The sequence below is a fragment of the Helicoverpa zea genome, chromosome 28 (assembly GCF_022581195.2).
Source record: "Helicoverpa zea isolate HzStark_Cry1AcR chromosome 28, ilHelZeax1.1, whole genome shotgun sequence".
Lineage (NCBI taxonomy): Eukaryota > Metazoa > Arthropoda > Insecta > Lepidoptera > Noctuidae > Helicoverpa > Helicoverpa zea.
Window position 1 is genome coordinate 852,717 of NC_061479.1, and position 17,828 is coordinate 870,544.

Consider the following 17,828-nt stretch of genomic DNA (forward strand, 5'->3'; position numbering starts at 1 on the left):
TTTTTTTAATTATTTACTTTTTTATTCATTTCGGTGGTTGCTTTATTTTTTATTGTCATACTATGTGTATGAGTTATTTTTTAATCAGCCTAAAAATACAGAATAAATATTTAAGTAAGTATTTTTACCAATACTGATTAATTGCAGTACTTAAAAATTTGGACGAAATCAATATTAACTTGTTGACGACAAGCAGACTTATTAGAATCAAATAAAAAACGCAAAGAAAATTTCTCTTTAGAACAAAAAACAACAGTATTTTAGTTAGTAAAAAAAATAGGAATAAGTTGCCTCAATAAAAAAATCCTCATAATAAGAATTAAACATTATTATGGATTTTTATACCCAATCCACATTAAAAATGTATTTTTAAGGGATTCATAAAAAATAATGTTTTATTTCTAAACTTTCTACACAATATCTAATTGTTAGAAAAGGTACAAAAAATATACATCGTTCTATAATAAAAAAGGTGGGTATCTACAATTAATGACAAACTGGAGTTAATAATTTTTACATTGCACCGCGCTCCGGTGGTGTCGGATTGTCGTCCCACCGCGCTATGAGAGTGAAGGAATAGTGAGTGCACCTGTGTCCAAGCAAATGCTCGTGCACTATAATATGTCCTGCGCAGCTGGCTGATCTTCTTGTATGAGAACAGCCGCCGTGGCTGAAATCGGCCATGGACGCCGTTAGTAATATGTTATAAAAGAACATATTATAATCGGGCGATATTCATAAAAAAAAAGATTGTGGATTTCGTACAGACCAATGTATTTATAAATCCGTTTCAACGCATATCGCGGCGGTGCGCGGTGCCATATGTAAATTACATTAAGTAGTGTTACTAGCATTTAAAATAATGTTTATAGTTATGATTTTATTTCAACTGTTTTTCAAAATGGTGTTATTTTCAAATATTTTGAAAGCCTTTTGAATAATAATATTGTTAATTTTCTTTTCAGATTACAGAAATTTAAATGAGGTGAATATTTTTCAATTTTCATATCAATCTGAAGTTGGTTACTAGTGACAGCGCAATACTAAAATGTATGAACAAAACACTATTGCGCATGTATCAAACAACTAACTTCAGAGAAGAATAGTTATTTGATGAATGCTATTACAGCATTTCATTCGTACATTTTAACTATTACAAAATCACTTGTTGCTAAATTCGGGACTGCAAACTTATTTGATGAGAACTATACTATATAGATATATAAAATAATTTTCCGTTTTTGGATAAACAAAAAAAAAATACACCAATTTGAAAAATAGTTACTAACAGACTTGTAGTTTTTTTGCATTGGAAAAATATTTCTTAAAAAATAATCCTGAACATACTAAAAACACTATAAAAAATGCTAGCTTTGTATATTCAAATATTAAGTTGTTACCAGTTTGTCTATACAAAAGTGTATTATATTCAAAATACAGTCTTATTTTATCAATTCTGCTGAAAAAACTCAAAAATATGATTTATTTTTTCCATCAAGCGATTTGACTAAATTAATACAAAATGAGTGAAGAGTAAAACATAGTCCTATGTCATTTATTTCAATTAAATATTGTGGATTTTACTTTCTATGTTACACAAGTACTCAGCTACATCCGGTTAGACTGGAAGCCGACCCCAACATAGTTGGGGAAAGGCTCGGGAGATGATGATAGGATTTGAGAATCAGCAGTGCATTGACAATTTAAATTAGGTACTTTACATTTTATATTTATTTAGTCAAATGCAAGGGTATTAGAAATTACTATATTTTTATACAGTATCACGATTTTCGAATATCTTTGAGTATTTTTTCAGCAGATCCGATCTAGAAATACAAAACTAAGCTAAATTTTCATCTATAACTAAATTATTACTATCGTCTAAGGATTCACTTAAGTCACTATTATCACAATCTTCATCGTAACTTCTCATAAAACTATTCATATTTGAAAAACTTACCATTAGCTGCTTTTCGAAAAGGTTCGAAGAGAAAATGTTTCTTTCCATAGTATTTTTCAGGAGATTAGCAAGTATAGGGTTCGATTTCAGCATCTCTGGCTTAATAGAGTTGAGGTCAAAATTTTCTTTGCCGTTCAAATTTTGGTCGTTCCGATGGGTTCTTTTATGAAGGATGAAAACGTCCGGATCTTTAAAACATTTTGAACATTCTTCGCATTGGTATGAAGTTTTTTTCTCTTGGTTGCTGTCGTGGTCCGTTCTGGTCTGGGAGTCTGGGTTGGTTTGGTTGTTTTCAGATGTTTCTGGGTTGTTTTCTGGTTTGGGTGGGACATCAGGTGGTGTTTCTTCGGTTGATAAGGGTAGTGGGAGTCCTGCAAAAAGGGCGGTTTATTTTTGTATTCACAGTTGTAAATAAAATTTACATAGAAAGTGACACACACGTGATTACTGATTTCAATGAAACTTGGCCGTAACATAGCTTATCATCAGAATAACAAACTAAAGGCTACTTTATATTCAGGTGCGGGAATTAGTTTCTTCGCGAAGCGGGGAAATCACTGTCAGAAACTAGTAGTTAAATAACTAATTTACTGTATCTATATTAAAACAAATACAGAACATTTTTTTTGTGGGTTCCTTAAAGGTTCCGAAACTAGTGAACCGATGTGAAAAAGTCTTTCACTATAGGAAAGTTTCACTCTTCCCGAATAACATATAGGCTATATTCTATCCTGAGTGAAACTGCGGGAAAATCACTAGTTTTTTTCTATTTTTTGTTAGATTGTTAGTTTGCACCAAGACTACAGAACTAATTTGAATGATTCTTACATTTTTGGGAAGCTTTTAGAGATAGATTATATTTTCTCAGGGTTCAGGAAGTAGTTTCCTTGGGTAGCTGGTGAAACAGCTAGTTTTAAATATTGAAATAACTCACCATTAGACAAATTAGCGAGTCCCATAGCGTCCTGCACGCCGGCGGCCTGCATCGCCAACATGGTCTGCATGTAGATAGCTTGAGCTAATTGCTGGGCTTGTTGCTGGAACTGAAATGTGAGTGAGTGAGTTAGGGTAGTGAGTTAGTGAGTTGGGCGGCTAGTGAGTGAGTTTGTCCGATTCCCGATATACACTCGGCAAAATAAATCGGTTGGCAGGGCACACCAACGTAGATTTTAGTGTGCGTATAATTCAGATGTGTATTAAGTACTTCACCTATTTATTAATTATTATCTTGAAAGAAGAAATATAACGTAAAAGTAGTAATAAAGTGCTCTTCTATGTCATCTTATCTTGCTGCGTCCCATAGGATCATTAGAGCGTATAACTTATTCAAACCACAAGTATCAAAATATCTGTATGTGTTTGTTAATGTGTTCAATAAAGTTTTATAATCTCAAGTTATAGTAATAAATTTATTGGTTTAAGTTTTTTGGTTTAGTTTTTTGGGCTTAGAAATTTTTCTTCTCACAAATAAAATATATTTTTCTAATATTTCTATTGAATATGGACAGTGGGTGAACATAATATTCAGTTCATGCAGCTAAAAGTACACACTCATACATGATGAGATGAGTGAGTTTGTGACAATGAGCATAAGTGAGTGAGTTCATACCTGAGGATTCATCACAGGCACATTATCAGGCACCCAGGCGCCCGACTGTCTTCTAGTGTAGGGAGCTGGCGTGTCTGAAGGTAGATTCTGAGATGGTATTGCATCTTTACGTAGAGTACGCCATTGTCCTGGAACATAAAATTACTTAATTTATACATGTGAATAAAGAGTTTATATAAATTATGGAATCAAACATTACCTTGCAGACAAAATGTTTGGAAAAATAGTGTTAATTTCATGAGACAATTAATAGAGGCTTGGATGCACAATGTAATTATAATCTAATGCATACGCACATGCAGCAAGGGTGTGCATATGTCACCGGAAAATAACAAGAATCGTAAGTTGATCAATTTCCTAGGTAGTTGATTAGCTCTCGGAAAATAATAAACGGTAGTTGAAATATACTATTTAACGCATTGAATTTTAGCTAATTGGTCAACTTACGGTGCCTAGCCGTACTAACTACCTAGAAAGTTGATCAACTTACGAGTCTTGTTATTTTCCAGTGACATATATACAGTGAACCATGCCTTTACTATATGTATAGGTTTGGTTGCATGGCATATGTAAAGGTATGATTCCGAACCACGCTGCACGCAGCAGTGCCGCCGCAGCAGTGCTACCACTAAGGTGCTGCCCAGCAGTGCTGCCTGCCGCGCTGATTCCGAGCAACGCGGCAGTGTCGCTCTGTTCGTGGTGATGCGTTGTTGTGTATTCGTTAGTTTACGTTGAGTTGACAAGATGTCAGAGAAATTCATCCTTTTGTTGTCAATTTACGTGTCAACATTCAAGTAGGTACTCTTGCTGCGGCGGCAGACGCGTCACTACTGGTCTGTCGCGGCGGTAGGGCGACACTGACGCGCAGCAGTGCTGCCGCTACATTGCTGCCGCGACAATGCTGCCTAGCTCGGAATGTAATCTCATATAAGCCAATAGAAATTGTACGGGGACCAGAAGTGTCGCGGCAGCACTGCTGCGTGCAGCGTGGTTCGGAATCATACCTTAATGCTTATGTAATATGGTAGTAAAGATTGATATATAATCTAACATGGAGACAGGTGGTACGAATATAGGATAGTTTTTATTTGGGTGTGTGAGGAAGTTTCTTTAGGATACAAGAGCAGCTGTGGGATATGGCTAGTATTATCTTTATTGCTAAAATTACTCTTTTACATTATCAAATAGGCCAAATCATGCAAAAGTATAAAAAAAATCTGTTTGTGTGAGAGCGCTCTGATGGTAAAGCATATTATTTGCAATCTGCAATGTTACATATAATATGAATACACAATCATATCCAGTTGAAATGTAGTATGTGCTCAGAAGTATAACTCAATACTTTTCATAATGTAATGTAAAACAGATGGTATGTTTAAAAAAATATAGAAAATATTATAGACCCTGTCAGGCACAGCAAAAGATAGATTTCATAGAGAGGATGAAACATTTATATAATTGACAGAAATACCTTTGTAAAGAATCTATGAAGGTATTGTTATCTTAGACTTAACACAGCTTACAAATCAAATACCTTTATTTTATTTCCAAAACTGACCACTGTAATTATTATATGGTATGATAAGTAAAATTGATGGCTTTTGATAAAATTATGTCAATTCTTCATTAATGGTGGCAATTTATGGCAGTAACAGAAAGCTACACTATTCGCGAATGTAGCTTAGTTTAACATTTGTATGTATTGAACATACAAAGTTGATGGCAGGAGCTAGTCTAGCATTAATAGACAACAAGATAACATGTATGCAATGTTCAATGTTATTTATTATCACAATTCAAGAATGCAACTCATCAAAATACCCAGCGTTTGATAGTAAATAAACTTTCGTAAACATAGCAACATATTGTAGGTACTTTCATTAATAATGTGGGAAAAAACGTCGTAAAACAACAAGTTTGAGTTAATTTCGCAATTAAGTACAAGATAAACGCTTACGACTAGTAGGTTTATTGCTAAAACTCGTAAATAGTAGGTATGTTTGGTCGGTTTTGATAAAATCAAACGTGCTAATGGTACCTACCCTTATTTTTTCCAGCGCTTGTTATTGTGTAATCCTCTGGCTTGAAATGAAGGCTGCATACTTTAGAGTACTTTGTATAAGGTTTCCCTCGTTTAAGTATATTATTCCACAGTTTAGCAAGCTCCTCATCTCTGGGAAATTGATGGAAAGAAACGTTTTTAGCCTTCCCAGCCATGGATGTGCATCGCGGCACGGTGCAGTAGTAAGGCATCTTGTTAGCGCGAAACTCGTCCAATCACACAAATTAACATATCTAAGCAATTATACTGTTATTATAACAGTTGTATTTTTTTATAGAAAAACAAACAAAACTTCGCGCATAAACACCAAGCTCCGACATTTATCAAAATTTGTAAAAAAATGAGCTGTGTTGCCAGTATCCGAAACGTTATAAAGTTGTCTATGATCGACTAAACTAAGTAGAATGGATTCCATTTTAATCGAGAATTTTAGTTTGTATTTCGCTCAGTAAACAAAACACATTGTTACATGTTCATTTTATAGAACTTCTGCTGGCAGTTCTAGTCCAGCATTAAAATTTTACACGTTTATGAAAAGTTGAAAATACCAAAATAAACAAAAATAGTTGTAGTCGATTTTATCCCAGCACAATGATTCTCTACTATCGCGTTCAGACGAATAAAAGCATCCAGTGTTGCCACCTTGGTGGTTTTTCCACCAGAACTAGCGGTTTTTGAAAGCCTTTAGTGGTATTTTTAAAAACCATGGCGTTTTTATTCTTTTTAGTGGTTTTTAGGGGTTTTTTCAGTACGAAATCTGGCAACACATTTTTACCCACCATTATTCTCTACTTACTCTATGGCCGGGAAATCCCTAAGCACAGTCAGAATTTCATATTGTTCTATGCTTACTCTTTGACCGGGGAATCCCTTAGCGCAGTCGTTTGCTAATGTTTTCTGTGAATCTTGTCATTCTATGTCTTGAATTTAGTTCGCGCTGTCGAAAACGCGAAAAGTTTGATCAAGTCGTTTTTAAAAGGTCACAGTGTGTGAAGTCGTGACGCTCAATAATATCCAATAATGGAATTTCCATCCAAGAAAAAAAACTATGCACAAAAATATAGAAAGGAGTGGGAATCTCATGACGAATTCAAATCCTGGCTTAAACCTTTACCTGGTGATGATACGAAGGCTTTTTGCACATATTGTAAGGCAGAATTATTAGCAAAATTGGTAGACTTGAGAAGACATGCTGAAACAAAGAAGCACAAACAAAAAATGCAAGTGATATCTGGCAACCAGATTTTACAATTCAAGCCCGATAGTGAGAAGATTTCCAACCTAAAATCGCGCAAAGCTGAAGGAATGCTCGCGCTTTACATTACTGAACATAGCTCAGTTTCCTGTATTGATCATCTAACAGATTTAGTGAAATTGGCTTTCCCTGACTCAAAAGCAACGGACGACTTAAAAATGCATCGTACTAAGTGTACTGAAGTTATAAAAAATGTCTTGGCACCACATTTTACTGAAGAACTAATAAAGGATATAGGACAGCAAAAATATAGTCTTATCATTGATGAATCAACTGACATCAGCACGAGCAAGCAACTTGGTATTGTAATCAGGTATTTCAGTAGAAAACTAAAAAAAGTAGTTTCTTCGTTTCTGGCTCTAGAACAACTTGAAACCAGCGATGCAGTTGGTATTGTTAAAGCCCTTCTTTCTTGCTTACAAAAATATGGATTAAATAAAAATAAAATGATTGGATTGGGAACAGACAATGCGTCAGTCATGACTGGAATTAATAATGGAGTGTATAAAATCCTGAAAAATGATATACCTAATTTAATTCTTATCAGATGCACTTGCCACTCTTTACAACTTGCTGTATCTCACGCTTCAGAACATACGCTACCAAGAAATATTGAATTCTTGATTAGAGAAACGTACAATTGGTTTGCCCACTCAACAAAACGTAAAAATGAATATCATGAAATTTACGAAACTATTAATTGTGGTGAAGCACCTTTAAAAATTTTGCAGGTATGTGACACACGCTGGTTATCCATTGAACCAGCGGTGCAAAGAATTCTGGCACAGTGGAAAGAACTGACTTTACATTTTGGGCTTATGAGAGATCGATGTTACACTGCAGATCTATTATATTCTATATACAAGGATGAATCAAGTTATTTATATTTGCTATTTTTGAAAAGTGTACTAAACGATGTGCAGATCGCATTGAAAAGCTTTGAAAGCGAAAGTGCAAATCCTCTTAAATTATTAAATGTGCTGATTACACTATTACGTTCAGTTTGCAACAGGATTCTGTTACCGAATGCAGCTATTACAGATAAGGATTTTTTAAATATTGATATCGACCGACACCTTAACCCGGTCCCATACATGGGCTACCTCTTTGAATCGGAGCAAGGAAAAACATCGTTAACAGCTGACACTATATTAGTCATAAAACGTCGCTGTATTGAGTTTAATGTAAAGCTAGCCAAGGAAATTCAACAAAGACTGCCGACCAATTACAATGTGCTGGAATCGATGTCAAAATTAGACCCAGAGATAATACTCCGCCAAGGTAAGGATAATTCCATTTCAGAACTAGCTAAAGAACTTGGCTATACTGCTAGTGACATTGACAAGATATTGAATCAGTGGCACAATATCTGTTTTGTCCAATGGAAAAATACAAACGATGTTATAAAATTTTGGGTTGAGGCAGATGATTACCGAAACGCAGCGGGTATAAATGACTTTGCAGAACTAGTTGATCTTGCCATATCATCGTTATCTTTACCCCAATCTAATGCAGGTATCGAAAGAATTTTCAGTGTCATGAACATCGTAAAAAATAAACTACGGAACAAGATGGCTGGTCCTCTTCTAAATGCGATAATTTTTATCAGAAATAGATTAAAAGTTACTGATGCAAAATGTTACAATTACGAATTACCAAGCGATGTCATTGCAGCTATTGGAAAAAACACTAAGTACACTTTTAAAAATCAACCACAAGCAACAACATTTGCATCCACGTCGACGTCATCGGCAGTAGTTTCGGCCTCTGTGAATTATGATGATGTTATGGAAGATATAACATTTGATAACCTTGAATTTTAATTTTAATTGTATTATTTGTTCCTCTTAAGTCTTAATTCATATTGTACTGATTATTTACAAATTAATAACAAATCAACATAGTTATGTTGTTTTATTTCATTGCTTCTAGATTATGTACTAAATATAATTTTTAAAATAAATTTTGTGCTGTAGAGAATATTATATTTTTGTCGAATTTTGGCACGTACATACAACATACTCCTTCGTTAAAAATTTTCTTGAATGTGATAATTTCAATGCAATAATATAGCGTTATTTGGTGTTTTTTTCGTTTTCCAAGTTTGTAAAATCTGGCGACATTTTACTTTTGACCTAGCGCTTTATAAAAATCCAAGGTGGCAACACTGAAAGCATCGCCGTCAGTCGGAAGTCTATGGTCATTAAGAGTGGCCATTTTTTTCACAAAAAAAGTGGGAAGGGAAATATAGATGTCAAATGTTTCAAGGCTACGCTGTGATGATTCCATTTTTTTCCAAACCAACGTGATAACGTTTTCAACAAGTAAAATAAATAACATATTAGTGTCCGGGACGAGAGGTTACAATCCAAATCGATGTGTTGTGTTCGTTCCGCCGATTGTAAACATTCATAAGTTTCGGAAACCAAATACGAAAGAAAGATGGGATATTATTGCACGGTCCCTCAATGCACGTCGCTTGCCGGCAAAACGAAAAACGTGAAATTTCATCGGTTTCCTCGTGACGTTACTATGGCAGACAAGTGGAACTTAATTCTGAAGAGAGGCAAGCCGTATACGAAGTATTCAAAAGTCTGCAGCCTGCATTTCACCCAGGCCGATTATAACGTCACAACTATGGGTAAGAATAAAGGTATTTTGGGTTTTTCCATCTCTGGTAACAACATTAATAATATTTCCTTCGCCGATGACTCATAACAGTTTCACCAGTATATTTGTTTTGCTTTTTACAAGGGTCACAATGCATTTTGATGCGATTAACCATACTTTTTCCTTTCCGACTTCGATGTTACACGATTTTTATCGCTATTGTTTTTTTTTTTTTGCATAATTTCGGCAGATAATGAGTAATGATGGAGTGATTTGGTCAGAAAAGTCTTATTATAACTTTTTTGTACAGTTATTTCATGTTGCAAACTGCCAAATGCATGTTTTTTTAAGATTTGTATGTATTCCAATTGTAATCTTATTGGTATGATTCATGTAACCTTTTAAAACCTTGCTAACTTAATTTGTTAGACTCGGAAAGTTTGTGACTAATAAGAATCAACTTTGACCAATCAAATTTTCATTGTTGCTCTCAAAATAAGTTTTGTTATTTCATCACTCTACACCAAACACTTAAGATTACAACTGCAATAATATATCTTAAATCTTCTCCTAAGTCTAATATACAGGGTTACTTGTAAATAAACACACAAAAATCTGCGATATCGAGAGTTTTAACTAATAATAAAAATTTATATGTGTACCTAGACAACTATTTAAGAAAAGATCTTGAAATTCGCTTATCTTGAAACAGGTTAACTTTTACCCAGTGTATGCCATGGTCAAATTTGTTCATATTGACCTATATTATCACCTCATGAAAGGATGCGCACTACTTACGAGTAACCCTGTATATTAAGCTGAAAACCACATCAATATCAGTTCAGCTAAACTTGAGATAATCACGCTCAAACATTCATCCACACATACAGGTTAAACTGAAAACCACCTTTCTTGAAAAGTTTATAACTGATTAGTACCTACTTTGACCAATCATCTCCAAATAAGTTTTTTAATTCCAATTACTCTACATAAAGACAAAAAAGCTTGAAAAATACATGTACAGCTTGAAAATTTAGTTAAAATTCATATAAACTGTACTCGTAAGTCTTTTTGATTTTAAAATAGAAAATTGACAGAAACTAAACCAGTTGGTTAAGATAATTTATGTTAATAAGTCCATTTGTAAACTATTTTGAATGTTTTTAAAGTTAATTTTTAAAAATGTGGTCAATTTATTGCATGTTTCATGTTCAGACTATGGATTATTTTTTCCAAAAAAGATGAAACTAGAAGCTGCAGTTTCTATTTTGGTTCATTAAAATTATATTTTAGGTATTTTTATGTAATTTTAATCAAAACATAGGATCTTATAAGAACATTATCTATGAAATGTGTTGTTATTTCAGTCTACATAGAAAAAAGTTCAAGTAAATGAGATTTCATCCTTACTTATATTTAAAAAATTTAATAACCCTATCTAGGGGCTTCTAGTCCAATACCACTGATCCAATTTCAACGATATACAGTATAGGTACAGACAGTCTAGAGCATGAGAAAGGATATAGGCTATTTTTAGTAGAAGTAGTTTCCTCGGGACATTTATGGTATCCGAGGTATTTGGGGGTTCGGCTTCCAGTCTAATTGGATGCAGCTGAGTACCAGAGTGCTTGTCAGACATCCACATCCCACTTTTCGGGGTACCTTACACAGTAACCCTTTATAAGACAGGTTGTCAGACTATCGGGCTTCTGACTATCTGTAACAACTGCCAATGGTGTTCAAATGACTCTCACTGTTTCTGACTGTTCTACTCTTGAGAAGGCTGTAGATGTCATACTGTCATAGTCAAGTATGTTGATTGAAAGTGACCTAATTAAATAAGCACTTTCATATCAATTACAGACATTAGATAGAACTCCAATAATTACCCTTTTACTGTTTCTCAAAGCTACTGCACACTTTGTTTGGTCTAGTAGTCCGAGTAGTCGCATAGCGCGACTGCTGTGCACTAAGTCTCGTGTTAGATTCCCTGGTCGGGTCGAAATCGCTTTATGGGTTTTAGAATTTATCACCTGTTTCACGTATGTCGGTCGTGCTTGTGATCTCTCTCCGGTGGTGTAGGATTGTCGTCCCATCGCGCTATGAGAGTGAAGGAATAGTGAGTGTACCTATGTCCAAGCAAATGTGCGTGCACTATTATTTGAAATCGGACGCCGTCTATTTTCTCCTAATTAAGTTTAGCACCGTGTTTAATTAGTCAGTAATATTTTTGAAATAAGCCGTTTCAAAGACGCCTCTTTTCGTATTTGTTCGTACAAATCTTGTCTAGAAGCTTTGCTTGTCCGAAGTTGACTACTGGCCTGCGCAACAGTAAAAATTTTACGAATTTTTTGCGCATGCGTCACACGTCGTACAGCTAACTTCGGACTGTAGCTAACTTCACACCCGCGTACTTATTTGACGAGAGCAATTGAGCGCATGAGTTAATAAAAATGAATGGCAATTGTTTATAATCTAAACTTACATTAGATTAATTTGATTACAGCAGCAATCTTATCGATCCGAAATGATTGTATTAGTCTTAATTACATTTATATTGACATTTTATAAATTATGAATGTGCAATCATTGATTTTTATCTGACCAATGTCTGAATTTTAGATACTTTAATCTGAAGGTCAAGTCAATTAAATAAATTGTTCTAAGCATGAAATGGACATTTAATTTTGCAAGTATTTGGCCTATTTCCGGTTTATTCCGGTGTCGCGAACGATTGATAAGCCGCACGGTAGCGATCCGGCAAGAAACGTCCAATAGACGTGATGACAGGGTAAAAAAATAGTGATCCTAATTATTCTGCATTTTAGATAGGCCAAAAATATTGGACACGTATTTTTTATTTTTAAAAAACATTTAATATTTACTAAGATATAGCTCGACAAAGATTAAAAGTGGGGCTTGTGACGTCACGTCTATGTAAAATTTGTACGTAGAAGTGACGTAATACAAAATTCAATTGTGTTGTATCTTCGTTGATATTTGTCTGTGAAAGAAAATAAAAAATACGTGTCCAATATTAGGGATATCTAACTAAAAGACGGACTAATTACTTTTTTCAGTCACCATGCCTATTTGAAAGAGCCCTTTAATATTTCAGATAATTAGCTGAAAATGGTTCGATTGTTCATCATCATCTCCCTAGCTTTTTCCAACTATGTTGGGGTCGGCTTCCAGTCTAACCGGATTTTTTTTTTATGGCGTCCACGGCCGATTTCGGCCACGGCGGCTCTTCTCATTTAAGGAGATCAGCCAGCTGCGCAGGACATATTATAGTGCACGAGCATTTGCGCAGACACAGGTGCACTCCCTATTCCTTCACTCTCATAACCCGATGGGACGGCAATCCGACACCACCGGAAAGAGATCAGGCGCAGGACCGACATTTACGTGCTCTCCGATGCTCGGGTGAATCAATCACCAACTTTCAGACTACGGGCTGCTTTGTGAAAGTTTAAGAAAACCCACAAAGCGATTTCGGCCCGACCCGGGAATCGAACCCGAGACCTCGAGCACATCAGCCGCGCTTGCGACTACTAGACCAACGAGGCACAAAGGTTGTAACCGGATGTAGCTGAGTACCAGTGTGCCACTTGCAGCGACTGCCTATCTGACCTCCTCAACCCAGTTACCCGGGCAACCCGATACCCCTTAAATGAAAATGTTTCTGTTGTTGTAAACTTTAAATGGTGCATTTCACCGTAAGGATTTGCTGTCCGTCCGCCCTGCTACCAGGCTGTATTTCGTGAACCGTGATAGACAGTTAAATTTCTTACCGGTTATGTACTATTGTTGACGCTATAACAACAAATACTGAAAATTAGAATGTAATAAATATTTTAGGGGCTTCCCTTCCATGCAACAAACGAGATGTTATTGGCCATTTTATAGATAACTAGCTTCCGCTCCGCGGCTTCGCCCGCGTAGGGTTCGTTTATATCACGTTTCCAAGAGAACTCTTTTAAAATTCCGGGATCAAAACCATCCTATGTTCTTTCTCAAGGTCAACTCTGTCTCGGTACCAAATTTTATTAAAATCAGTTCAGTGGTTTAAACGTGAAAGCGTAACAGACAGACAGACAGAGTTACTTTCGCATTTATAATATTAGTAGGGATGATACGGTACCTTTGGTGCGGGATTCCGACTCGCACTTGGCCGGTTTTATATCTACGTAAAGTTTTTGCAAATCACAATAGCAGTATGTAACTTAATTCCGAGCACATGTAAACAACAGAACTTATCTATCTATACTATAATAAAGAAGGAACATATTTTGTTTGTTTGTACCCTAAAAGCTCCGAAACTACAGAACCGATTTGAAAAATTCTTTCACTGTTAGAAAGCTACACTCTTCCCGAGTAACATAGGCTATATTTTATCCCGGTACGGGCAGTAGTTCCCACGGGACGCGGGTGAAACTGCAGGGAACAGTTAGTTTTTTTTTATCACGTCAATTGTATCCTATGGTTTCCTCCGATAAATGGGGGATTTCCCTAAAATTATGCAATGAAATATAAACAATAGGAGTTGATTAATTAATATTAATAATAGAGGATTATTATTTTAATGTTTTTACTAGGAAATTCATACTGTATATTGTTGTTTAATAAATATTTTATTATTTATATTTATAAGTTTTACAATTTGTCGCTGTTTCGTAACTTAATGTGTGTCGTTTTTGCCGTTTGAGTTCGAGCTGATCAAACAAACTTTTTGAAAGTCTATTGATTCCTTTTTACCAATTCAGTTTTTTTCTTTTCTTTTTTATTTGTTGTTATCAAACGTGCGGTCAGTCATTGGATGGGTGACCATCTTATCGTATTTCATAATGAGTTCCTCCGCGTTTCGGAAGGCATGTCAGATAGGCAGTCGCTTCATGTGGGTTGGGAAAAGGATAGGCAGATTATGCAGTCACTAGTATCCCAACTTTGAGAGGCAAAGATATTTGAAAAGACAAATAAATAAATATAGATAGATATATCAGTGTGTATGTTTGTGTCCAATTTATGTAGCTACCTATGTATCTGCATTTTTATACTACCACATTCAAATAATATAGAATACTAGCTTCCGCCAGCGGCTTCGCCCGCGTGGTGTGTTGACAAAATGTAGCCTATGTGTTAATCCAGAGTATCACCTATCTACATACCAAATTTCAATCAAATCGGTCCAGCCGTTTTTGCGTGAAAGAATAACAAACATACATCCATACATACTCACAAACTTTCACATTTATAATATAAGTAGGATTTTCAATTTTAAATCGTTGAGGAAAACTCCACTTCCTATCATTTACCTGGTATATTAAATATGCTGCGAAATTAGATTTTAAATTAATGACTAATTAACGGGTTTTCTCAAATTCTTTGAACGGTTGCTGATATAATCCTGTTTTATACGTAATAATTTATATATTACTAGCTGATTCGACCCGTGGTTTGACCAGCGTCCTATGGGAACTACTGATAGTACCGGGATAAAATATAGCCCATGTTACTCGGGAAGAGTGTAGCGCCCCAACAGTGAAAGAATTCTTTAAATCGGTTTTGAAGTATCTTAGCGTTGTTAAACTAAAAAACAAAAAAAGGTATTTTCTTTATTGTTTTAGTATAGAACATAGAAGTATAAAATATATATAGACTAACTGCATTCCGAGGTTTCATATGCCTTCACGTACCCTGATAATTGTGGCTTCCTAATATTCACTGGTGTTGTGTATAATTTAGTCGGGTGCGGGAAGTGGATTCCACAGGACGCCGGTGAAACCTTGGAAAACTCCTAGTATAGTCCTATTAAGGAAAAGACTAGCCAGATAAAGAATCGAGACCAAATTACGTATACAAAATGAAACGCATTTAAAACAACGTGAATTTTGACCCCTATACTCGAGTCAAGGTTACGTAGTATTTTAATATGAACTAGTTAATAATCTGAACAGTTTTCAAACACTATTTAATATTCAGACTTTACTTTTTTTACCCGACTACGTCAAAGCTGGAAAAGTTATGATTTTATCTCGCGGATTCCGATCATAGCCTGATGGGACGACAATCCGACACGACCGGAGAGAGATCAGGCGCAGGACCGACATTAATCATGATGTCCTCCTAACCGATTCTCGGCTACGGCGGCTGTTCTCATGTAAGGAGATTAGCCAACTGCGCAGGACATATTATAGAGCACAAGCATTTGCGCAGACACAAGTGCACTCACTATTTCTTCACTCTCGTAGCGCGGTGGGACGGCAATCAATCCGACACGACCGAAAAGAGATCAGGCGAAGGACCGACATTAACGTGCTCTCCGATGCACGGGTATATCAATCACCAAGTTCCAGACTCTGGACTGCATTGTGAAAGTTTCTAAAACCCATGAAGTGATTTCGGAAGTCCGTACCAATTGGTGAAAGGTGGCCGTTTTGGGGGTACTCATGTAATTTTTTAGTTTGGAAAGCGCTGTTTTTGAGCCTATTTTGAATTATAATTTTGATTTTGTTACGTAGTTTTTGCGCGAAAGAGTAATATCATCTACATATCGATTCTTTTTTTACCTTCAGATATGGTACATACTAGCTGTTTTCCGCAGCTTCATATGCTTCCCGAGATAACTATTTCTTGCACTTTTTTTTTTAATGACGTCATAATTCATCAAATGACCCCTCCCGCTGTGGGTTAGCAGCGGTGAGGGACTGTCATACTCTTACTGACTAAAAACCGTCGTGTTCTGTCGTAGGCCTTTTATGTACCAGAGCCGCGGTAATTCGCGCGAACAATCCCGGCAGAACTCTTTCTTGCACTCGAATAAAAAATTCTTTGATAAATGGGGTGTTATTATTTTTCTATAATTTCTGAAGATGACTTTGTTCGAGGGCCAGTTTAATTTTTTTTTAGGTACTTAATTTAATATGAATTATAGGAAAAACATGTTTATAATTTCATTTTAACACAAAAATACATGTTATAACTTGCTTGCATTGTTTTGCGAAATTATACTAAACAATATCTACAGATTTGTTTCCCGAAATTAAATTTGTTTTTTCCTTGTGAATTCAATAATGTTTTGCGTCAATACTTTTTGGGTATAACCACCATGGTTATACCCAAAAAGTATTGGTTGTAGTTGGTTGTTTTTCTATACTATTTACCTGGATGCTAATTATAATATTCAGGGAAAGTAGAAATTACTAAATGCGGTGTAACTACACAAAATAGGTACTTTATCATCTGCCTAACCATTTTCCCAACTACGTTCGGGTCGGCTTCTAGTCTAACCGAATGCAGCTGAGTACCAGTTTTTACAAAGACCCACTGCCTATTCGACCTCTTCAAGCCGGTTGTCAGACTTACTGGCTTCTGACTACCCGTAACGAGTGCCAAAGATGTTCAAATGTCAGCCAGGACCTGCAGTTCATCGTGTACAGGTTTTCTTATGATCTGAGTGTCAGACTCTTACTGACTAAAACCCACCATGTTCTTTCTTGAGCCCGTTCTGTACCAGGGCCGTGGTAACAGCACTGACAGCTTCCAAAACGCCCACCCTTGACCCCTTCCTATGTGTTTTTGCTGGGAAGATGAAGTGGTGCAACAAACTCCCTAGCAATTAATAAGGTCTTAAATGCAAATTATGTAATTACAGGGTCAGACCTCTGTACCCAATTAATAATGATTATGATTTGATTGATAGCAACTTACAAACTCAGGGTAAATCCTATGGTGACTGTTTATCCTTCGATGATATCTGTTTTGTTATCGAATCAATTAAAAATCGACTACTTAATGACTGATTATTAACTACCTGAAGCCCGCGGTTTTGCCTACAGGTTGCAAAAAACTACAAATTATCGTAAAAGTATCGATTAATTGGGTACTTGAAAACTTCTTATCGAGTGAGCTGCAGGTTTAATCACCTAACATGCCCTAGTGTCAGAGTTTTCTGAAATCCGCCTGACGGCCTCTGACGTGACTCTTGAAAAACAACAGCAAATAATTTCAAGAAACAATCAAAACCTGAGAACAAAGTTTAATTTAATTCCTAAGTCTTTTGAAGTGATTGCTGAATTCATTTTGGTCAAAATGTGACTTCAAAGTTATTGTTACCATAAAAAAAAATAAAGGGAAAATCACTTCGAGGACACATGGACATCATGATGTCCTCCTAGCTGATTGTCGGTCACGGCGGCTGTTCTTATCTTATATAAGGAGATCAGCCAGCTGCGCAGGACATATAAAAGTGCACAAGCATTTGCGCAGACACATGTGCACTCACTATTCCTTCACTCTCATAGCGCCAAACGAAAGTTTGTGTGTATGTGCA

At 35.8% G+C, this 17,828-nt stretch overlaps 2 protein-coding genes across 3 annotated transcripts in view; one reads left to right on the top strand and one right to left on the bottom strand.

Moving 5' to 3' along the window:
- Positions 1-757: 757 nt before the first annotated feature.
- Positions 758-5,946, bottom strand: LOC124643859 (THAP domain-containing protein 11-like). Its single transcript, XM_047182978.1, has 4 exons — positions 5,612-5,946; positions 3,570-3,697; positions 2,895-3,003; positions 758-2,331 (listed from the first exon to the last, which is right to left on the bottom strand). The coding sequence occupies exons 1-4, from the start codon at positions 5,820-5,822 to the stop codon at positions 1,841-1,843; spliced, it is 939 nt and encodes a 312-aa protein (XP_047038934.1). The 5' UTR covers positions 5,823-5,946; the 3' UTR covers positions 758-1,840.
- A 3,127-nt stretch (positions 5,947-9,073) lies between these two features.
- LOC124643665 overlaps positions 9,074-17,828 on the top strand; it is a 45,927-nt gene continuing 37,172 nt past the window's right edge. The window contains exon 1 of one of the 2 annotated variants that reach the window (XM_047182687.1): positions 9,074-9,539. In XM_047182687.1, coding sequence (XP_047038643.1) covers positions 9,329-9,539 — 211 coding nt within the window. In that variant the 5' untranslated portion in view covers positions 9,074-9,328. The remainder of the gene's footprint in view (positions 9,540-17,828) is intronic. The other variant, XM_047182688.1, reaches the window with a different exon arrangement.